The sequence below is a fragment of the Radiomyces spectabilis genome (assembly GCF_025331425.1).
Source record: "Radiomyces spectabilis strain NRRL 2753 chromosome Unknown BYT42scaffold_2, whole genome shotgun sequence".
Lineage (NCBI taxonomy): Eukaryota > Fungi > Mucoromycota > Mucoromycetes > Mucorales > Radiomycetaceae > Radiomyces > Radiomyces spectabilis.
Window position 1 is genome coordinate 2,778,702 of NW_026251927.1, and position 21,281 is coordinate 2,799,982.

The 21,281-nt window shown below is 44.2% G+C and overlaps 11 protein-coding genes across 11 annotated transcripts; 5 read left to right on the forward strand and 6 right to left on the reverse strand.

Annotated features, from left to right (window-relative positions):
• BYT42DRAFT_558174 (uncharacterized protein) lies at positions 1 to 481 on the forward strand. Its single transcript, XM_051566975.1, has one exon. The coding sequence runs from the start codon at positions 116 to 118 to the stop codon at positions 350 to 352; it is 237 nt and encodes a 78-aa protein (XP_051427753.1). The 5' UTR covers positions 1 to 115; the 3' UTR covers positions 353 to 481.
• Positions 482 to 1,231: 750 nt separating this feature from the next.
• BYT42DRAFT_592135 (glycosyl transferase family 64 domain-containing protein) lies at positions 1,232 to 2,396 on the forward strand (the record flags this gene model as incomplete). The annotated part of the gene is made up of 3 exons (XM_051570599.1): positions 1,232 to 1,346; positions 1,500 to 1,992; positions 2,057 to 2,396. The coding sequence occupies 3 exons, from the start codon at positions 1,232 to 1,234 to the stop codon at positions 2,394 to 2,396; spliced, it is 948 nt and encodes a 315-aa protein (XP_051427754.1).
• Positions 2,397 to 3,083: 687 nt separating this feature from the next.
• On the forward strand, positions 3,084 to 3,969 carry BYT42DRAFT_543307 (60S ribosomal protein L18-A; the record flags this gene model as incomplete). Its single annotated transcript, XM_051565675.1, has 3 exons — positions 3,084 to 3,086; positions 3,342 to 3,428; positions 3,514 to 3,969. 3 exons carry the CDS (start codon positions 3,084 to 3,086, stop codon positions 3,967 to 3,969), a joined length of 546 nt encoding a protein of 181 aa, XP_051427755.1.
• Positions 3,970 to 4,428: 459 nt separating this feature from the next.
• BYT42DRAFT_543308 (uncharacterized protein) lies at positions 4,429 to 6,637 on the reverse strand (the record flags this gene model as incomplete). Its single annotated transcript, XM_051565676.1, has 7 exons — positions 4,429 to 4,655; positions 4,743 to 5,492; positions 5,569 to 5,632; positions 5,697 to 5,806; positions 5,873 to 6,155; positions 6,226 to 6,350; positions 6,424 to 6,637. 7 exons carry the CDS (start codon positions 6,635 to 6,637, stop codon positions 4,429 to 4,431), a joined length of 1,773 nt encoding a protein of 590 aa, XP_051427756.1.
• A 543-nt stretch (positions 6,638 to 7,180) lies between these two features.
• Positions 7,181 to 7,485, reverse strand: BYT42DRAFT_558181 (uncharacterized protein; the record flags this gene model as incomplete). The annotated part of the gene is made up of 1 exon (XM_051566976.1): positions 7,181 to 7,485. One exon carries the CDS (start codon positions 7,480 to 7,482, stop codon positions 7,270 to 7,272), a length of 213 nt encoding a protein of 70 aa, XP_051427757.1. The 3' UTR covers positions 7,181 to 7,269.
• Positions 7,486 to 8,288: 803 nt separating this feature from the next.
• On the forward strand, positions 8,289 to 9,274 carry BYT42DRAFT_592138 (rpsU-divergently transcribed protein; the record flags this gene model as incomplete). The annotated part of the gene is made up of 5 exons (XM_051570600.1): positions 8,289 to 8,497; positions 8,564 to 8,645; positions 8,721 to 8,825; positions 8,905 to 9,060; positions 9,254 to 9,274. 5 exons carry the CDS (start codon positions 8,289 to 8,291, stop codon positions 9,272 to 9,274), a joined length of 573 nt encoding a protein of 190 aa, XP_051427758.1.
• A 550-nt stretch (positions 9,275 to 9,824) lies between these two features.
• Positions 9,825 to 13,183, reverse strand: BYT42DRAFT_602563 (uncharacterized protein; the record flags this gene model as incomplete). The annotated part of the gene is given in 7 exon segments (XM_051571053.1): positions 9,825 to 9,869; positions 10,393 to 11,408; positions 11,473 to 11,518; positions 12,356 to 12,465; positions 12,485 to 12,687; positions 12,704 to 12,816; positions 12,874 to 13,183. 7 exon segments carry the CDS (start codon positions 12,952 to 12,954, stop codon positions 9,825 to 9,827), a joined length of 1,614 nt encoding a protein of 537 aa, XP_051427759.1. The 5' UTR covers positions 12,955 to 13,183.
• Positions 13,184 to 13,628: 445 nt separating this feature from the next.
• BYT42DRAFT_543311 (uncharacterized protein) lies at positions 13,629 to 14,663 on the reverse strand (the record flags this gene model as incomplete). The annotated part of the gene is made up of 1 exon (XM_051565677.1): positions 13,629 to 14,663. One exon carries the CDS (start codon positions 14,661 to 14,663, stop codon positions 13,629 to 13,631), a length of 1,035 nt encoding a protein of 344 aa, XP_051427760.1.
• A 287-nt stretch (positions 14,664 to 14,950) lies between these two features.
• BYT42DRAFT_611005 (uncharacterized protein) lies at positions 14,951 to 17,268 on the reverse strand (the record flags this gene model as incomplete). Its single annotated transcript, XM_051571445.1, has 7 exons — positions 14,951 to 15,210; positions 15,272 to 15,308; positions 15,385 to 15,789; positions 15,853 to 16,137; positions 16,214 to 16,607; positions 16,703 to 16,898; positions 17,052 to 17,268. 7 exons carry the CDS (start codon positions 17,266 to 17,268, stop codon positions 14,951 to 14,953), a joined length of 1,794 nt encoding a protein of 597 aa, XP_051427761.1.
• A 469-nt stretch (positions 17,269 to 17,737) lies between these two features.
• Positions 17,738 to 18,804, forward strand: BYT42DRAFT_611006 (uncharacterized protein; the record flags this gene model as incomplete). Its single annotated transcript, XM_051571446.1, has 3 exons — positions 17,738 to 17,849; positions 17,905 to 18,095; positions 18,157 to 18,804. The coding sequence occupies 3 exons, from the start codon at positions 17,738 to 17,740 to the stop codon at positions 18,802 to 18,804; spliced, it is 951 nt and encodes a 316-aa protein (XP_051427762.1).
• Positions 18,805 to 19,719: 915 nt separating this feature from the next.
• BYT42DRAFT_558197 (uncharacterized protein) lies at positions 19,720 to 21,276 on the reverse strand. The gene is made up of 3 exons (XM_051566977.1): positions 20,744 to 21,276; positions 20,133 to 20,665; positions 19,720 to 20,063 (listed from the first exon to the last, which is right to left on the reverse strand). The coding sequence occupies exons 1-3, from the start codon at positions 20,948 to 20,950 to the stop codon at positions 19,883 to 19,885; spliced, it is 921 nt and encodes a 306-aa protein (XP_051427763.1). The 5' UTR covers positions 20,951 to 21,276; the 3' UTR covers positions 19,720 to 19,882.
• Between the last annotated feature and the right edge of the window lie 5 nt (positions 21,277 to 21,281).

Genomic DNA, 21,281 nt, shown 5'->3' on the forward strand with positions numbered 1-21,281 from the left:
AAAAAAAATTGAATAAAAAAAAATAGAGGGCCAGAACTCACCATATTAACCTCTTTTTCATCTTCTTTCTCATTGTCCCTGCTCTTCTTCCTTATATCATTATCTACTGCGTAGTATGCAGCGAAAATTATATATCTTGGCATTTGCGCTATTACTTTGCCTTATCGCCCTGCTAACCTCTTATCCTTTCGATCGCTCGATATTCTTTCGTCGTACACCTTCCCAATACCAACAAACTGTCGTTCAATCCAAAGAAAAGGCGGGTCGCCGTGCGTATGCAACGATGATTTGTAAACCCGAGATGGTAGGATCCACAATCTTTTTTTGTTGTTGTCACTGCGCAGGGGCATAAGAAATGAGGAGGGGAAAATACTTGCATGGTGCAGGGTGTGTAATGGAATCCGAGGATGGCGGAACGAATAGGAAAAACGGTTATTTAAAACGTTATTTGGTCATTAGGTAGAACCGACTTTGGTTTCCATCTATTCTCTGAAAGGATCGACAAATCCGACCGGCGAAGTGATCGTCCTTTTGCCCGAGGCCATTCCATTTTCAAACGAAACAATTTCCCAGCTCCGCTCCTTGGGAACTCAAATTCTATGGGTACGAATGGATATGAAACCATATCGCCTCAATTTTAGTTTTCCGTGTTTAATTTACGACTCTAACCGACGAAAAAAAAATGCTTTTTCGTGTTTGTGCAATAGACGACGCCCAGCCTTGAAGATCCTTGTGATTCCATGATCCACTTATGGAGCTTGAATTATGACAAAATTGTGTACTTTACGTCTCATGTCCTGTTCTCGGAGGTACAAATGACAAAAAACGCAGCAAATAATGACGCTTGACAATCTGACTTTATACATTTTTTTTTTCTGTTATTCTTATTTTTTTTTTTCATAGAACGCCGATCGCTTCTTTGATTACAAACGCGGTTCCGTCATTGTCCCGAGTTTACCCAATCATCAAGGCCCTTCACTGTTGATTCTGGAACCTCAGTCAGAGGTCTATAACACATTACTTCAACAGTACCGATCGTCCGGCTTGTCTATGGGTGACTTCCTAGATCATCACTATGCGGATCCTAATGCACACATCTTGCCTGAACACGTGAATGAGGTATAAACACTACAAACTTTTTTCATCCCAAAAACTTGGCTTATTACTGGGAAAACCTTTTCAGGCTAAATTTTTACCGTTTTTCTAGTCTATTACATTGTTCGGTGGTTCCATGCAACCGTGGAACTTCCATCAGTACAGCGGAGTGAATTGGCGTGATTATTACGACCCTGTCTCCTTTTATCAATGGCGACGCAAAGCAAACGAATTGCATCAATCTCTATTCGGTAAAAATTCGAATGCAATGGCTGGTGGTGTGATATTCTGGATATTTATGTTTTTTTTTTATTTGTTGATAGAAAGCGAATGGGCGAATCAGGCAAGACAACAAACCGTGTGTGATAGATATCAAAATGCACCACACCAACATCACACCGAAGGGTACCCTGTCAAGGACAAATTTTCCGTCTTACTCAGCACATATAACCCTGAACGCATTGAACATCTTTCGCTATTGATTCAGCACTTGTTACGGTCCAATTATGTGCACACTGTTTTTATTACCTGGCATAACCCGGCATTGGAGGTCCCCGCGTCTCTCTTGGAAGGAGTCAAGGACGCATCTCGTGTCAAAATTCTTCCTCAAGAATTTGATTCACTGAACAACCGCTTCAATCCTGTCGCCGAATTGCAAACAGAAGCTGTCTACATCTTGGACGATGATATCTTTGTCGACTTGAAAGATCTTGCGTTTACCTTTAAAGTGTGGCAATCTCGAAAAGACAGCGTGGTGGGTCATTTCCCTCGATATCATTCGTATGATCCGGAAACGTACAAAGCCGTCTACAAGGTCCCATTCCGTGAAAACAAATACAGCATGGTGCTAACCAAAAGCATGTTTATCCACTCCGATTACCTCTTTGCCTACACTTGGTAAGACGATAGCAAAAACATTCTTATGCGGGTGGCAATGTCAATAACCTCCTTTTTTTCACAGTGTTCTCGACTCGGCTCTCCATCATCACGTTGATAATATTTTGAATTGTGAAGACATAAGCTTTTCCATGATGGCTTCAGGTCTCTCTGCCGCTGGACCGCTGGCGGTCTTGCCCAACCGACCGATCAGCGACTTTGGCTTGAAGAATGGTATCAGCACCAACTCGGGTCACATGCCCGCACGTTCCCAGTGCGTGTCCGACCTCATCACTCACTTTTGGAACAAGCAAGATCCACTTATCTATGCTCAAGAATCCGTGATTCCTTATCGTCGTCCGACCTTGCGACGAGGTTCATGGTCGGGTATCCGATCGCAATTACGCAGCTACCGAAATAATTAATTGGTCCACTGATATATCTGGTTGCAACCCATACGTTCTCTGTATATTTTTGTTTTCTCATTTTGTATTTGCATATTAATTTCTTTTTTTTTTTCACAAGTTAATCATCATGAAACGCTGTTCATATTGATTTATTTTTAGGATAAAAATACTTCATCACATTAACAGAATGAGCATCCCACTGATCCTTTTTTCAAATAATAAATTCATATATTTGTGCATCCAAAAAGAGAGTTTGCTGCAATGCACTGGTATATTTTATTCTTAAAGGGCCCCCGTCCCAGAAAGGCTTGGCTTCCAATATGGGAAAAACTCCCATGTAGAGAAATGAAGCACGCTTACCTTTTATAATATAGACTACTTCCTTTCTGTAATTATTGTACCCCGGGGCTACCCATAAAAGTAGTACTAAGAACAATTGAGATAATATGGCCGTATAAAGAGTAACTCTTTGGCCACGGCATTGAGCTCAATCTGAGCAGAAAGGGCATCAGCACGCCCAAAAACCAAATTGGTTGTCGTTCCCGGATTGGCAGTCACAACCATTTCCGGACTTTTTTCGACAGAGGTGGTTCTCCGCCCGGCCGGGAAAAGCGGGATGTGGAAATCATACTTGTGGAAAGACTCACTGAACGTCCATCCTCCTTTCCTTGTCTCACTGTCAACGACTTTGGTCGACTAGCAATCATGGTAAGCATCATGTTCTCATGCTACTATAGATGATGAAGAAATGGATATCTGTTGATTGGATGAAGGATGAACGGATGGATATGAACCGGATGGACGCAGCTACCGAACCTTTCTTGCTCATGCCCCGCAATTCGCCCACCATTTGGGGAGGATGAGCATGGGAGGCTGGTGGTTTTCATTCCGTCACCTGATTCACGATTCCAATTAATCATTGGTTATTGAAATAATATATTAAACCGTATTTTCTTTTGTTAGGGTATTGACCTTAAGAACCATCACGTCAAGAACACCAATAGAACGGCCCCCAAGTCTGACAACGTCTACTTGGCCTTGTTGGTCAAGGTAAAAAAATGAGAAAAAAATATCGGAGCGAAAATCAACGAAAAGAATGTATGATTTTGACAATTGTATATTACTCGTTTTGTAGTTGTACCGTTTCCTTGCCCGTCGTACTGATGCCCAGTTCAACAAGGTCGTCTTGAAGCGTCTCTTTATGTCTCGCATCAACCGTCCCCCTGTCACCATCTCTCGTTTGGCTCAAAACGCCAAGGATGGCAAGACCATCGTTGTCGTTGGCACCGTCACTGACGATTCTCGTCTTCTCGAAGTTCCCAAGCTTTCCGTCGCTGCTCTTCGTTTCACCAAGACCGCCAAGGCCCGTATCTTGAAGGCTGGTGGTGAAGTTTTGACTTTGGATCAGTTGGCTCTCCGTGCCCCCACCGGTTCCAACACCATCTTGGTCCGTGGTGCCAAGAACAGCCGTGAAGCCGTCAAGCATTTCGGTATGGGTCCCCACAAGAACAAGAAGCCCTATGTCCGCTCCAAGGGTCGCAAGTTTGAACGTGCCCGTGGTAAGCGTGCCAGCCGTGGTTTCAAGGTTTAAGTTGAATAAATTCTACCACCATTGTGAGAACAATACATACTTTTGTGCGCCTATCGCGCAACTCTTTATATGTCTGATTTTTCGCTTTCTTGTTTGTGGCTTTTTTTTTTGGTTCTTGTAATGAGGTATTTGACAGCTTACGATGACAGGTGGGAAAACGTGGTATCTGCATTGTGATCTGGAATTTATGGGAATATCTAATTCATCGCACATGAAGCCGAAGAATGGAGAGCATTGCCGCCCATGTCGCATTCAATCCCATTTTTTACTGTCTACTGTTCCAGACAAAACTTGCAGCTTGAAAACTCTATGAGAGTCTCACAAAGTTGGCTGTCAATGAACCTGCGAACGTAATGACGAAGAAATCTTTTTTTTTTTATTCTGCCTCTTGTGACAGAAATTAAACTTGTGTATAGAAAAAACAAATGATGGAAGAAAAGGGGACAATCAAAAGAACCATTATTGACCGCGCAACGCCTTGAGTCTGGCAGCAGCATCGGGATAATCCTGCTGGAATCGAATTTGCGTCTTGGTGGCCTCGACATAAGAAATAGCATGTTCTAATTCGGCCTCCGTTCGAGCCAAATCAATGGCCATTTCATAGTACTTGAGAGCTTCTTCAGGCTTGCCTTGTTCAAGCAAAATTTGAGCCAATGAAGCCACAGCAGCGTCGCATGCAGGATCGGCTATTGAATTATAACAGTAAAGATCATAAAGAGTGTGAGTGGCTTCAATTCCCCTGACATTGTATAGGTTCAAAAAGTTATGCTTACCCTCCAATGCTTGCTTGCACAAGTTGGTTGCCTCATTGATATCACCCATGACTTGGTACATCAACATGGCCTTATTGATGTAGGGCAACGGATTCCTGCCGTCCAAGTTGATGGCTTGCGTAAACATGTCGATAGCTTCCACAAGTTTTTGCTGATCGGCCAACAGTTCACCGTAGTAGTTGTGGACATCGGCCGAGTTGGCAAACTTCTTCAAGGTGTTGTTGAAAGTGGACATGGACTGAGAAATGGAACCGAGCTTGTATTGAACGACGCCCAATTGAATATGAGCATAAACGAAACTGTCATCCAACTTGATGCTTTCGCTGTAATCCTTGGCAGCGGCATCGTAGTTGCCACTGATGTAGTTCACTTGACCGCGGTGATAGTAAATATCAGGATCGCTGGGATTGATGGCAATAGCTTCTTCGAATTGCTGCATAGTCGAAGCAACATCGCCTTGTTCCATGAAGATGCTGGATCGTTTAATATAACTTTGAACATACTTGGGATCGACCTTGATAGCCTCGTTGAAGCATTCGAGAGCATTCTTTGTGTTGCCCTTCAAAAAGATGAATGTACCCTTGAGGTTCAATGCGTGAGCCTGATAAGCGGGAGAACAACCCAAAGCCACGGCCTTTTCAGAAGCATCGAAAGCGGCCTCGTAATTCTTTCCGCCGATAGCACAAATCGCCTTGGCGTACCAAGCGTCACCTGATTCTTCAGCAGTTTCCGTAGGCAATTCGTGGACAACTAAGACAATATGAAAGGTTCATTATTACGACTGCCAATTCATTATATCATTATTTTTGGGGCCTGCAAGACATACCTGGACGGAAAGAATCGAGGTAAGCGCTGACAAAAGTATGAGACGGCAAGCGAGGCTTCTTTGTCTAAATACGCATCCATTTGTAAGTCCATTGTTCATCGCAGTGGACTGTCTCCACAAACACTCACCTTCATCATTTCCTTGGCCTTTTCTTCGGACACTTGCTTCAACAAGCGTTCCATGGATTTGGCAGCGGCATCATTTTTGAAGCTGTCCAAAATGCAGACACTGGTGAAATCTGAGAAATATGTATTTGTTCAGTCTTGAGTCCGTTCTATGATCCCTATTGCATGAATTCTCTTACCATACAAAGATTCGGCAAGGTCACCCTTCTTTTCCAAAGCTTGCGCACGGCGATTCAAAGCCTTCACATAGACGGGATCCAACTTCAAAGCCTGATTACAGTCCTCAATGACTCGATCGTTCTGACCAAGATTGGCATAGCAGGCAGCACGATTGGAGAAGAAGATAGGATCGGCTTTGAAGCGAATGGCTTGAGTGTACAAGTCGACAGCTTCTTGGTACTTTTTGTTGCTGAACTGACTGTTGCCTTTGGACTTTAACGATTGAGCAGCTTCCGAACGTTGCTGCGACCGAACCAACATGGATTAGTCACGACGTTTTCCGTCGATTGCAAAAAAAATTCAAAAGACTCACCTCAGCTGATAATGCGGCAATGGCAGCATCGTCCATGGAAACATAATCAACAGCAGCGGCGGAAGGCGTAGCAGCGGCTTTTTCCTTGGCCGGAATATCGCGAGTTTCAGCACCCTTAGCAGGACCTGAAAAAAAAAGGGGAAACGGTTAATGAGCCTTATAAAAACAAAAAAAGTGACTGTGCTTGCTGCAATGTACCGGCTGCTTCTGGTTTCTTGCTGTCTACGGTCTTCTTGCTCGCGCGTTCTTTATTTGATTTGGGAGCGGTGAGGTAATAGGCACCGGCACCGGCCAATGTCAGACCGGCAACAAGGGCGCAGTAAAACTTCCAGTCTTTGTCCTCGAAGAACTTTTTAATTCTATCGGTAGACGCAGAGGCAACAGGCTGTGCGGCTTTTTCAGGAGAAGACATGAGGGGCAATGGAGGGAAACACAATAGTTTGTGACAGGGAACCTTTTTGATTTCTTTGTGTTTTTTCATTTTCGAACAGCAGAGACTTTTTTTTCCAACGCCGACCAATGACGTCGTTAAGCCAATTGCGTCACTCACTGTTCTTTTCTGTCCTTTGATTGCGAAAAGCAGGAAGGATAGTTTATATATGTTATGTAAAGCCGTTGCAGAGATGAAAGCTTCATGGGAGATTTGTTTATAGTCTATAAAGACGAGGAATCCGAATGCAAACTGTAGATAAAGATAAAGACTGCTGCAGTGGAGAAATTTCATTCTCCGAGCCAACCTTTTCCAATGGAATACAATGGGTTCGCAGTGGATCCACAGACCCGGTGTAGCCTCTTTTTCGTTTGGCTGAAGCCACTTACCTCGTAAGCAATTATACAGTATACAGGGAAATGATGTGGCTTGAGAACAGACCATGACCATAAACTAGCCATAAATCAAAGGTCGTCAGCCATGGCGGCGGTCTTCTTTTGTATAAGATGAAAATATCATTTATAGGAAGTATAGAAGAACAATATCACGTTGAATTGAGATCCGATAGCAGATCCATACCATAACTAGCGAATAAATTCCAATGTCTATCTATCTCACGAACAGGTCTTCCTAGCAAGATCGTATTGGTGAACGCTCAAACAGTGCCTGGCTAAATTATCCGATATCTGAAGTGGACTTACCTCTGCTGAAAATGAGAATAGAGAATTTAAGATAAGAAAGAAGCCTTGCTGTAAAGTAGAGATGCAAAGACTGCATGCACTATTGAGTTGGGTCGAAAACACAGTGAAGAAAGTGAGCTGACACATGAGATGAAAAACCTGGGGACTACTCCGCATTATCATGTCAGTCACATCTACAGCCCCGAATCTCCCCTGTCTATTTTTCATCACTCACCATATTCTGGCTAAAAGGTACAGTGTATACGAAAAGGAATTGTCACTGCAGCTAGTGGATCACATGTTCAAGTAAAATTATACGGGCAGAATTTTTGCCACTGTGTCGTGATCAGACTTTTTTGTAGGTTGCAGGCGCCTGGAACGTGCAGTCATTTCCTAGGGACTGCGACAAGTCTTGAATGATCAAAGCCAACAGTGAATAATATATGGACACTTTTTTCATTCGCTTAATTTTCTCTGCTTTGCTTCACTTGTACGTGTTCGTCAGTGGATGCCTAACCTTAAATTCTGCGTTTTTCTCTCAATAAAGTAACTGTCAGTTATGTCAGGGACTGTCAAAGCCACTTGCATTTCGGCAGTCGCACCGGTCGGAAAGTAAAATAGCGACGAACGAGCATGGGCCGCAATCGTTGAAATTGGCCCAGATTTTCTGGTTCGATTTTTTTTTTTAAATATCTTTCTTGTCAGTCAATATCATGAGTCGCGTTGTAATGCCAACGGTGCTTCGTGCGTTATCACGTCCCCTTATTGCACGTGCAGCAGTGCCTGTCTTTGTAACTTGCGCTGCAGTTTGCCAAAGACGCTTGCTGACGTCTGAATCGGCGCCTAAAGGAATGTGCGTATATGGTGAAAGCAACAATCACAATATCAGTAACTCACGGTCATTACCTAGTGTTTATAATGCTGAACCTGCAGCCAAGGATCCCTCCTACACCATGCTCAAAGCCACCTTGCCTTTTGTTCCTTCTCATGGCTGGTCTATGGAGAGCATTGCCCTCGGCGCCAAAAGCCTCGGATATCCTTCCGTTGCGCACGGTGTTTTCCCCGGCGGCGAAGCTGGTCTTATTGACGCTTTCTTGAAGGATTGCAGACGCGAATTCGTTGCCCGTATTGCCGAACTGCAAGCCTCGGGCAAATTGGAAGGGTAAGCTTCAAATATTTATCAACTTTTTGCGCGTTTTCTCCGTCAGCTCAACCCAATCCTGCATAGTTTATCCATGACCGAAAAGGTGCGCGAATTAACGGCAATGCGTTTGATGATGATGAAACCTTATATCAGACGTTGGCCAGAGGTAGAGTCGAAACTTTACACCTACAACACATCGCCATTTTATTAACCAACAAACGACCATGTACCGATTCGGTAGGCTCTTGCTGTAATGGGACGTCCATCCAACGTATCTTCGTCGTTGCTTCACCTGGGAGAAATTGCGGATGATGTATGGTATTATGCTGGCGACCGAAGCCCCGATGTAAGTTTAGATATCTCAAACGAATTTATAATATCATTTTTTTTTGATTGCATAGCCGACTGACACTTGTCCGGATTAGATGCGATGGTACAGCAAGCGTGCGTCTTTATCTGCGATTTATTCAGCAACAGAAGTGTACATGACCCAAGACATCTCTCCCAATTATCAGGAAACTCTCCGCTTTTTGGATCGACGTCTCAACGATGCAGCATGGCTTGGCGCCTGTGCAGGCCAGGTAATATTGCTATACCACCTTCACGCATTGCCCTATGTTTGCAATTTGAGTAACGAGTGTGTCTTGTCTTTAATGTTTTCCATAGCTCGGTACCATGTTGAATTTTGGAGCCAGAAGCTTTTTGGGAGCTATTGCTACGGTAAGTTGTTGACATGGTACCTTGAGGAACAAAGTCTCACCCGTATATTTATAGCGTGGCGGCCGATTCCCATAGGAGCCATAGATATCAGCATCCATGTACTTCATCTTTTTTTTTTATTCTTCATTAAGCCTTCGTGTCCTCGTTTCAATTTTCCCGATCCCCCCACTCATCAGTACCTCTTTGCTTCTTCAATAAGAACCGATCACCTTTCCGTGACTGGAAACTTATTTACAAGTACAAGAAATGTGAAGGCCGACAAGCATGATGGCTTGCTTACAAAAGGGCAAGCTAAAAAGACGATGGAGTTGTAACAATGTATCCAGCTGGACGTTCCTCGACGGACTTCATAAGACATGATTTGAAAATGCATACGGGTCAACTCATGACGCTAAGCCGTTGTAACTGAGGGCTATTTGGAGATACTACACAAACTAGGGACAGCCTCCAAAGTATAACTTTATTGACACCAACCGTGGAATCACAGTATCCCACAACCCCTTGTGTATGCAATACACGCATTGGACGTTACACCTGTCTCTACTTCAAATTTTTTTTATTTCGGTTCTCCAATGTTGCCACAAGTGAATGTTACAAGTGCCAGCTGGAGAGTCATACGAAATTATCACTTGTTCAATTGTGGATTTGATTCGGATGCTGTTTTGTAAGGCTAGATGGGTAAATTTTGTAGGAATCATTTAAAAATAAAAATCAGACAAATTGGTCGATAACGTGGATTCGACGTTTGATATTGCTGGCCACAGTTTCGTTTGCTTTGCAAATATCCGATGCCACAATCGCAGTCATCTTCGTTAAGATACTGCTATTTAATGCACGTTTCCAATGATACACATATCAACAATATCGCCAAAAAGGTCAACCAACTCTGCAAAAAGGCTTTTGATTTTGCTTTCCTGTCGCATTGATCATGCAGAAAAACGATAAAATCTTTCTTAATGCAGGCATTGCATGGCGACTTCATTACCAAATATGCAATGTTTCGGAAAAGTTTTGATCCAATGCAATGATCGACGAGCTATCGTTATCAGCAGATTAGTTTTACACCTTCGTGGTCGCAATATGTAAATACAGAGAATGGTTGGCAGAAAGGTGATGAAGCGAGATGACTTGAAGCACGACAAGGAATGTACGTGCTGGGATGGTGGAATTGAGATCGAAGTTGTCTTAGTTACCCAACAAGGTAAGACGAGTTGACGATCGTGCACGCTTTGGATTGCCAGTACTTGTGCCTTGTGCCGACTGGATTCATCAATAAAGATTTTTGTTGAATCTGGTGATGCATGGAAATTGAATGTGGATGGGCCAACCCGTGGTTCATCCAGTATATGTAGCTGCAGACATGACGTAACAAGGCCAGCGCATGCTGTCGTAGATATGTTCATACTTCCGACAGTTTCCAGTCCAAACGGTCCCCAGAGTTCAGGCTCGTTCTGACCGTCGCTGACGGCGATGATCCTTTGCGGTCGATGGGCGCGCGTTTCATGATAACTGGATTGTTCGAAATATCGAGGCGCAGCGAGAATAACAAGAGTGTTTTGCGAATTCGCAACTGGTTCTTTGCGCGAAGTAATGTTGCGCTTAACTTCGCCTATGGTGCGCTCCATCGCAAATACGGCATACACTGACAACAGGCCCACGTACTGAATAACCTTGTAAAGGTGCAGGAGGTAATGTTGCGATATAGTGAAGTCATGGTCGTCAACCTTGCGTTCACAGTTGAACTTGATCAGAGCACGAAGCCACAGCATTGACAGCTCTATGATTTGCTTCAGTTGGGTACTCGTGATCTTTCGACGACAAACAAGATTGTACAATTTCGTCAGATATGCGATTGCCAGCTTTGCATCAACATCGTCAATACGTTCGAGCACCAGTCTTGGGACAGTATAAAGCACAAAGTGAATCCAGTCCACGGCTTTGTAAAATCCGGCATTCTTGGAAATGTCTCCGCAATCACCACAAAATCCTGAAAGAACCGAGAACTTAGATTTCTCCATGCACGCACCGATTTTCTCCATGGCCGAAGGAGGTAGGAAGAAAGGGTTATTGCTATTCTGCTTTCCGTATTGGCCTTGAAGAAGCTTGAAGATCTGCTTTCCAACGCCAGGGCCAAGAAGATGCACCATATCGAGCGGGTAAATAAAAGGTGGAATGATGGGCAATTGTGCTAAGGCTGAACCGTTCAGATCTTTTGTATTCTGTTATTAATAACTTGCGACTTATGGTAATAGCATTATAAATGGGTTCATTACCTTTGCGATCAATTTCTTCGCTTGTGGGAGAGTTGCCCACCTCGCTCTGTTCGTCGGGCGGTAAAAAGTTCACATTTTTGCGTAAACGGGGAACTCCTTGGGCGGGAGGCGTGAAAACCGTATGGTAATTTTTCTTTTCGCCGTAGATTTCGCAGAAGCGACAGCCGTAGTGCGCCATATGGCCTCGATGTCCGCACATCTTGGCAACTGCAGGTATGTCACCACCTGCCAGCAAAAGGATCGCCTTGAACGCAATCATTTCCCCGTCCGACGTTCGTACCGACATTCCATCCGTGCCAAGCTGCGTAGTTCGTCCATAAGTGGACTTAAAAAGCTAAATAGCTTCTTCGGGTGCTTTTTGCCGAGAATGATTCAAGTTGGTAGCATATACTCGCTCTCGTAGCAAATCTCCGGAGGAAAATCGAAGGTCACGAAGTGAACAATCGTCATCGATCTTGAACCATTGTTGAAGGGGTTGAAGCCGTCAGTGTATAATCCCAGATGGATTGTACTGTCGTCTGTACGTCCATGCTGCTTCAAGACGTTGGGGCTTCCCCGTCCAACACGTCGGTTTTCTTTTCGAGATTGCTCGGGATGGCGCTGATGTAAGTACTGTCGAGCTTTAGGATCATTTTAAGATCAGTGCAAGCTGTTAACCCAACGATAGATTCTTCATTTGCTGAGCTGGTTTCAGCGGATTTTTGCTCTCGAAGCGTGGTGTTCCGCAGATGCAGGCTTCGTCCACATCATTCCATGCGTTCGTAACCATCATCACCCATTCGGGCACATGCCGTACTCAGCAGGTTTGATGGGATATCGCTCAAGCAGGGCAGCTTTCGCTTTGTAGTTGCTCGGCAACGGCGGAAGGACACCTCGAACATACTCGTTGATGTCTTCGATCAGCTCCCCAAAAAGCGGCGCGGGATCTTTCTTCGGAGAGCTTTCTGATGAAGTTTGATGCAGAGCTGTACGGCTTTTCCAACAGGTGTCGTGCTATGGAGGCTGAAATCACATGTGGTCGTGCGGTAGCTTCTGAACCAAGATGACTCCTCGTTGGCAACTTGCACATTTGGAGCGTCATCTTCTTCTTCTAGGGTGTCACTCTCGAGAGCGTCCCCGTCTTCACGCCTGTCGCAGTCGTCATCGTTGGCTTCATCTTCATCAATGTTACCAGCTTCGCCAAAAGAAGTATGCAACATCTCTTCGTCAGACCAGCTCATCATTCGTATACCACTCCATGCCATCCAAAGAATCGTCTTCAATTTCAGCAGGTACTTCGCTTCCAGATCGAGAGAGCGCATAAACATCCTCGCACTCCATTTCGTCAGAACTAGAAACGCATGACTGCAGTAATATTCTTTAGTATCTAAATGGATATTGGACGTTATGCGATAAACTTACAGCGGGATGGCTGATGCCGTACACCGTTTCATCAATCTGTCTGTAAGTATACTTGGCCAAAATATGCATATTCCTTCTCATGCTTCGTTCTTGGGGTCTCAGCGATATTAAACCAGACGCTGCATTTGGAGCAATGATAATCGAAGCTTTTCGGTGACATGTTTAAAGAAGGTCTTAAAGAATGATCAGTTGAGGCTGAGCTGAGTTGTTACTGCCCTGTTCAAAAACGATGAAGATTTGCACAGTTTTGCAATGCGTTGTCCGAAAAACTATGAATACTCGCACATTTGTGCACAGATTTGCACATTTTGCACATTTCTGCACGTTTTTGCACGCATTTTTCCCATGGTGCAAGCAATATTGTTATACGAGCTTTGTTTATGCATTGTTTCTTTGATGTAGGCCAACTCGCGCTCTTCACTGTTGGATAGCATGCTGGATTTTGTGCCAAAACTCTTTTTTGAATATTGCTAGTGTAAGTGATTCGCATTCTGCTTCCATCAGTTTCCATTTCCGCCTGTAACACACAGTGGTGGATTGCTTGAGAATTCATTAAACACTACCATTTTGTACACTTCATTTTTTTTTATGTCCATTTATAACATTTTTGTTTTTCGTTTTTCAAGGGGATGTATGTTACTCTTCTGCAACTGATAAAATTATTACTGTTAGCGGATAGAAATGGATTCTAAATATTCAATGAGAGACGTGATGCATTATTTACAAGGGATAAAGTTAAAAGGGATGGTGGAACTTTAAACAATGAAGTTAGAATGCTGGTGAATCCAGTGAGATGCTTTGTTCATGACGGAGTCCAAAAACGCTCGTGATGAAGTTTGCGATGCAACACCGGACCATTCCAACCATGAACATAATTGATCTATTTCAGGCCTCGATTTGGTTTCATCTAGTAGCATATCCATCAAGTATGCATTTTGTCGCCAATACGCCGTTTGGAACAAGCGCAGGCGATATTTGGATGAAGTAAAATCAAGCAGCTGCGAAGCATGCACACATGTCTGCAGGAGAATCACGAGGGAGACCATCAAGGTATGTGCGACCGACGTCATGCCTTTTTGGACGGCTTGCCATAAACAGCTTTGGAGACGCGTCACGGTGGCCAAAATTCCTTTGGGGCAGTCCTGGTCGGCAATCACATGGAGTTGGTCGATTGGCGGGGTTGCTATTCGTCTCATGACACACAAAAGACTCTGATCGGTGACATTCGAGATAACAGTGAAGTGGAACCAATCATGGCCCTGATTTTCGAGGGAGGACAAGTCAAGTTGGCAGCGGACATTCAATGATGCCACGGTGGATCGAACCGCTTGATTAAATCCGGCACATAAACGTTGCACATCGTCCGAATGGACGAATCGCATTATAGGCTGGTTCATTAAATATGACGTTGTAAACGACTCGTTATTGTAAAAAGCCTCAATGGTGCCGTAACATGTCAGCCGAGCAATAGCCACTTCCCCCAGATCTCGGTGATGGTCGTATAACTTTTGCAGGTTGGTAACGTCGGCAGTAACAAACATGGCGTCGTGACGGCAAACGTACAGCAGTTTGGACGAACCGGTACGCACCATAAACGTATTTGAAGATTCGGCTGTCGAAGAGTCAGGGTTCTCTTGCTTTTGCCACAGATCGTCGATGGAATTGTGCATAGGATCGAATCCAAGGTGAGCCATTATTTCTGAACTGCAGAAATTGACCTTATTCCGATGATCCACCGTCAGCCATGCTGTGGAGCGTAATGGACATTGTTGCAACGTGTGGGCTTCCATATTATAATAGTGTCGTTTTCAACGATGTGAGTCTAAAAAAAAATGAAATGCAAAGAGAAAAAGGGATCGTAAAAAAGGAAGAACCGAAAATTTGTGAAAAAATTGAGAGATGCCAGTGTGATTATAAGCAGCGTCCGATGACCACATGACGGAAATTATCCCTTTTTTTTATATGTTCTTTTTTCAATGTTTATTTCACGCAAATGAAAAGAAACTCCCGAAGGTTATCTTTTTCCTTTTTTTTTCATGCCGTTGTCTTGTTGCCTAGTCAGGAACAACTGAGAGGCTTATTTCTTATCAACCAAATCAACCGGCTTTCGAGGGAGGGCGGTTAGAGGCACCTTATTCTCCTTGGCCATCTGGTTTCGAATCGATGTACAGGGATAAGGTGGAGCGTAAACGTAATAGAGAGATGGATAGCTGTAATCATAAAACGCTTCGCGTAAATGTGGACCGACAGCTGGTGGATAATAGCCTGGCAGAGGATAGTACGGATAATAATCGTACATACCAACCGCTTGAGACTCGAACATCCCGTTTGCTCCTCCTTTTTCTAAATATTCAATACCGTTGATGCTATTATTATCAAAAACCGACAATGAAATTACCTTTTGTGCGATACGGATTGGGAATGTCGTCAGTGACCTGTCATTCCGTTGGGTCATGGTGAATTCATCATGTTCATGAGAGGGTGGATTCAGAGTCCAGTCATTTGACTTACCGAACCGTAAAGCCGAGATTCAGTGGGTTCTTTAACGATGTGAGCCTTGTTGACGTCCTGAACCCCGTGGGAGGGTGCCACTGGCAAGGTTGTAGTAAGCCCGCTGGAGGAGGTGACTGGATTGTGAGGGATGTATGGCACATTGTTTGTGACACGTGGCTGCCGAGAAGGTGGGGATCCGTAGTACACGTACGGGTCAACCAAGGATGGATCGGGGATGGTTTGACCAGGTTCGCCGGATTTAGTCTTTGGACAAGTGAGGTATTGATAAATGGAAGCTGGGAAGCCCATGCCTGGAGGATGTGGGCGTTCGACTAATGGATTACGCTGTTGACGGCTCCAGGAAGATTCATGGTGTTCACGATAAGCTACTCTGAGCTGTCGATCATCCAACAAGACACCATTCTGTATCAAATAAAAAAGCTTTAGGATTGAAAGGAAAATAAGAGGATGAAATTCTTTTTTTACCTCATTATCAACCGCAGCGGCGGCTTCTTCTTCTTTTGCGTACTTTACGAAAGCAAATACGCGCTTTCGACCATGCGTGGGCTTGCGGATAACGCGCAGATGAACAATGGAACCGTAATGACCAAAGCGGGAATACATTTCGCCGTCAGTGATGGCTTCAGATAGATTACCTACAAAGATACTGGATTTGTCGGTTTTGATGGCACTGATATCCGAGCTGTTGAGATCCAGATTGGAAGCCCATTCAACACACCAACGTTGCATGAATTCCGGAGTGTGAAGTGACTAAATCATATGAAAAAATGATGAGGAACATGATAACCGTTGATCTGTTCGCGGGGTGCGGAAAAAAAATATTTACCAGGAAAGCACGAATAGCATCATCGCGATAGCAGTACTTGACAAAGGCGCATTGATTTCTAGATCGAGCTTGTAAAACGGTGATGTCTTCAATTTTTCCATAAACGGATGAGGTCGCTTCGACCTCTTGACGGTCCAATGGACGATCAATAGGGAGGAGACATAATGTGCGGTTGACTCTAGCTGGTTCGCATCGGACACTTCGACCATCAAGGATGGTACCTGGGGCTTCCTTTAGTGCGACTTTGGCATCAGAAATACGTTCGTACTGGACAAATGCGTATGGGCGGCCTAGCCAATCCTTGAGAACCTTGACGTTCAAAAGCGCTCCCCAGCGAACAAAGTGGTTTGAGACCGATATATTTAATTCTTCATCATTTTTTTCTTTTTTCAAGCTTGGATTTTTTTATAGACAATAGAATAAAAGAAAACACGTGAGTTATCTGGGAAATGAGAGTGGAGCGCGTTTTTCCCTAAAATAATATTTTACCTTGCTACAAAGATGCAAGCGGCAGGATTGCCTCGTTGGTCTGGCTGTTCTGGATCCACTGATTCGACTTTGTTGGATTCGGGCGGGGCATCACTGAGTCCAGCCGTGGGCGAGACAAGGTCACGGTTTGTTTCTGAGTCAAGAGTATTACCTGAAAAGGTGGATGCAGGTGCCGTACGTGCGCTTTGTACACTCTCTGCGGCAAGTAGGTGGATGGGAGTGGATAAAGAAAAGAGTACAAAAAAAAAGAGATTAAAAAGAAAAAAAGAGAGAAATAGGGAAGCAAGACATATTAGTGTGACAAAAAAAGTTGATATCATGGGGAGCTTTTGGTGCATCCATTTCTTACCAGCACTGTGATCATCCTCGTCAGAAGAGCAGGTAGACGATGAACAGCTTGAAGAGTGATGATATGATGTCGGTCGATGCATAAAACCAGAAAGGGAATCCAGCTTGACTTCAGGAGGAGTGGCAGGGGCAGTCGATCCATCATCATGCAGTAAAATGGTGCCAATGGCGTCATTGTTTTTTGGCACAAGTGCTCGATCTGTTGCTGTTGCTGTCATAGTGTGGATGGCGTATTTGGGTGGAAAGTTCAGGTCAGTAATACGCTTCAGCTTATCTTAAGACTAAAGAGAAATGAAGAAAAAGAATAAAAAACTCGAGGTTTACAACAATTTCATGCCTTAATTTTCCCAAAAATTGGAACCTTCTTATGATTGGATGGCGAACTTCATCACTCGGGTTTTACCCTGTATTGCTTGACCATTTTTTTTTTACCTAATAACTGATTAATCTATCGATTCATCAGCAAAAGCATATAGAACATATTAGGATCGATCTTGACACTCTCATTTTTTTTTCTTCTTGCAACGTAGCATTGATTGACCTTTTTAAGGAACCATCTCCTCTTACTGTGCTCCCCATCAGTGGCTTAGTCAGCCCAAGTCCGAAGGATTTTCTGGGATTCTTTACATAGTCCTTGTCGCCTCACGTCCACTTTTTTTTTTAAAAAAAAAAACGCTTCTTGGCAGCATGAGACGCGCTTCCCGGAAAGAAGCACCAGCAAACCATAAACGCGCACTGCCGACGCGTCACAATTTTCTCACGGATGCTGTACGTATTGTGTTGGAACGATTGGCAGCAGGTAAACATTCCAGGAACACTTGGTTCATCTGCTGTACTCACTCTGGTTTATGCAGAACCTGCCGAACAAGGATTAAATACATCGACCATTCTCCATATTACGGACAACGAAAAAGAACTTGTGAAATGTGAGAATCACCACGATACCATGAATGAGCCAGACTCCGCTCCCGTACTTCCGGTGATGCCTTCCTTCAAGCTGGCACCCAACTATCGTTTGTTATGCAACAAACCCAGCACTATGGAGGTGAGACTAAGCTTGTGTTCTCTGTTGTTACTGGGTTATCTAATGACGTTACAATATATAGGCTCTACCGGAACCCTTGCCAGAGGATTTCTACATACGACGCCACCGGAAACACGAATTGGAGGAAAAGAAACAGAAAAATCGAGAAAAGGAACGATTGCAGCATGAATTTTACCAGCAGCAGCAGATGGTTCAACGAATCAAAACCTTGGATAAGGGTACCCTAAAATCCATTGTATCTTCTTTGCGCCATCGTATGGAAGACGTGGCTCAGACGGGGGCCAATTTGGAAGCCATCGATCTCGACGTGGTTCACGAGCAATTGCTAAAGGACGCAGAGGATTATCTCCACCGATTTGAAATGCTTGGTCTCAACCGTGCGCGACCGCCTGTACCACCCTCTATTCATCCCTCCTCCGAAACACATCAAAAGTTTTCTCCATCGACATCGTCCCCCTTGCCCAGTGGGACCGACACCACCAAAAGCAAATCAGCTCCTGCACCGGCTGAACCTCCCACGGCAACACCCAAACGGCGCGGTGGTCGTTCCTCTGTAGCTTTCGGGAAAACCGTTCCTTCTATGAAACCGTCAGAGTTTCTGTTGCCGGATAAACCATTTGCTGCGATGATGGATGAACGGGCAGCGCAGCGTCCACCGGCGAACAAGAAGAGAAAGTTATCAGCTTCACGAAAAAGAGCAGTATCTTGATTTTATGGTGGACGTTTTTGGTTAGCTATGTTGCGAAGACTGAATACGAGACATGGAAAGCAAGTCTACCCACCGGAAGATGACGGTCATGAAGATGATTGCGAATCGTCCTTATTTCTTCGCTGCACCTTTTCTTCACCCATATCGATTCCCCCTCCAACCATGATGTGACCTTTGATGTGAACGATGTATATGCCAACAATTCATATATTCGCCGTTCATGCTATTTAGATGGACAACTTTCCATCAAACGCCAAAAAGTGAACGACTTGCTGTGCTTGCGAAAGGTGATGAGTCAGGATAACAACGAACGGCATCTTTCTGATATAACTTGAGGTGAAGGAATTGAGGATAATACAGCTACATGCTTCATCAAAGTAATTTCGAAATGTCATGTTTACAATAAAGGCCTTTTGTCTACAGATGATCATGCGGAAAATCCAAAAAGACAAGTGGCTACTTCAACTGTTGGATCGACTTTTAAAATTTATCAGCGAGAAATCGATGATCATTCTGGATCAAGCTGCTGCTGTTCTCCAGAACTAAACGCCGCAACCCCTGATGGGCCAATCTGTGATTGCTGTACGTAGTCCCTCTGAAGGAAGGGTCAGTTTGGCCCAAGCGCTTTTTTTTTTTTTTGACTTGATGACCGGGTGTTCCATCAACATTTCCTACAACTGGAACGAGGTTCCAACAAATACAGCATCGGCGTTAATCGCAGTAATACAACCTTTGTCTTCACGATAATGAGAACTAACGCACAACATGAGGAAGAAGTAGCCATAAAATACAAAAGTAGATATAAGATGCACATACTGTATGTTGAGGCTTCAATTCGACCAGATGAATGAAACTGAGCATGACTCGAAATAAAACAGATAAACAGCAATGAGAAAATTTGTGATGTGATACATAGTTTTGGCATTGTTTCTGCGGCCATTCAGAATATCGTATTACTGTTTATTTGATTCGTAATTTACTTTACACCATTTTTGGGATTTCTTTTTTTTATCGACCACTATTTGCAGTACAAGACGTCTGTGTAACTCGTAGCATTTATAAACAACACGTAGAACTTTTAGGAAAGAAGTGGAGCCGATTCAGCACCACGGCCGCGATTCACCACGGCGGTACGAAGAGAAGCAAAGACGCCATTGAACATAAAGATACCGAGTACCAACAAGGTGAATCCACCAAACTCATACCATGAGAAGTTATCCCAACCGTAATGGACCCCCACAATCCAAATAAGCACAATTCTAACGAAAAATCGGTTGAGTGAATTTTTTTTTTATCCTGGCTACTCTGAGAACGTTCGAGACTCTTACCTAAATGCATCGATCACGCTACGACCAGCTACACCCACCGCTGTGCTGATAGCCAGACCAAAGATGTTGAATATGGCTACCATGAGAGCCAGGACCAAGGCCGATTGCCAGAGGACGTAATCATCCAGCAACTCACTAAATCCGGTTTTGACATCAAACACGCCCGTTCCGAAAAGCGCCGCCAAGAGTAAAGCCGTGCAGAAAAGGACCGCACCAAAGACCCCCTCGATACTCATGGCGCGAACAGGATCCAAGTGGTAGCGATCCATCAAATATTCTTCAAGGATAAACTGAGCCGCGACGAATAATTGAGCGATCATCAAATACAGCGCGCCACGCCATTCTCCAGCGAGCGTCGCCGACCAAGCAATAATGCCTGTTCCAACTAGGATGACGGTAACCGAAACCCATTCATGCGGTAAAAAGCGTCTGGATAAAAACAGGAAACTGAAGATCGCAGAGAACCCCATGATACTGCTACGCACCATTTGGAAAACAGAGGCGGTAGTATAAGTCAAGCCAAGGTTCATCAGCTAAGAAAAAGAAAAGACAACTGCTTCATCAATATCGTGCAGCAACCATGCAATTCTCATTATTATCGCTATCGTTACCGTGGTGGCCACGAGGTCACATGCGCTTGGCAAAATAAACCAAACTGCAGACCAGGATAAAGTGGCGGTACGAGGAACGATCCAATCGTTACCACTATCACCATAGTGCGGCTGCACCGCTTCCAACATGGACCGGTCCAAAAGTGATGGTGTTTTGCTCGCTAAATGGATAACCAAGATACATATAAGCTCGCCAAGGAATATCATGGCCGTTTGCAGAAGCGGTTGTGCAAACAGTTCTTGGCCTTCATCGATGGACTGATGGTTTTGGAAAACAAGAATAAGAGGTATACAAACACCTATCCGAAGGATTTAACAAGGGTGCTTCTTCTCTCTTTCTCTCTCTATCTCTCAGTATTTGTGTTACCGGAAGCAAGTAGCCCCAAAGTGAGGAAAATGGTATACACAGTAGACATGATATTCGTCGCACGGTATCACCAAGGAGACGATCAGATAGGAGGCACGCGGCGACAAGGGAAAAAAAAAAGTTGCAGGAAAAAGAAAAAAAAAGACAGAAAGGAAAAAAAAGCTTCTCAAA

Bases quoted from the DNA above. Each gene is read 5' to 3' on its own strand.
- BYT42DRAFT_558174 (XM_051566975.1), top strand. From the start codon at position 116: ATGCAGCGAAAATTATATATCTTGGCATTTGCGCTATTACTTTGCCTT.
- BYT42DRAFT_558197 (XM_051566977.1), bottom strand. From the start codon at position 20,950: ATGATATTCCTTGGCGAGCTTATATGTATCTTGGTTATCCATTTAGCG. The intron at 20,666-20,743 runs GTAACGATAGCG...TCTTTTTCTTAG, and splicing joins GTGACCTCGTGGCCACCACG to CTGATGAACCTTGGCTTGAC. The intron at 20,064-20,132 runs GTAAGAGTCTCG...ATTTTTCGTTAG, and splicing joins AGCGTGATCGATGCATTTAG to AATTGTGCTTATTTGGATTG.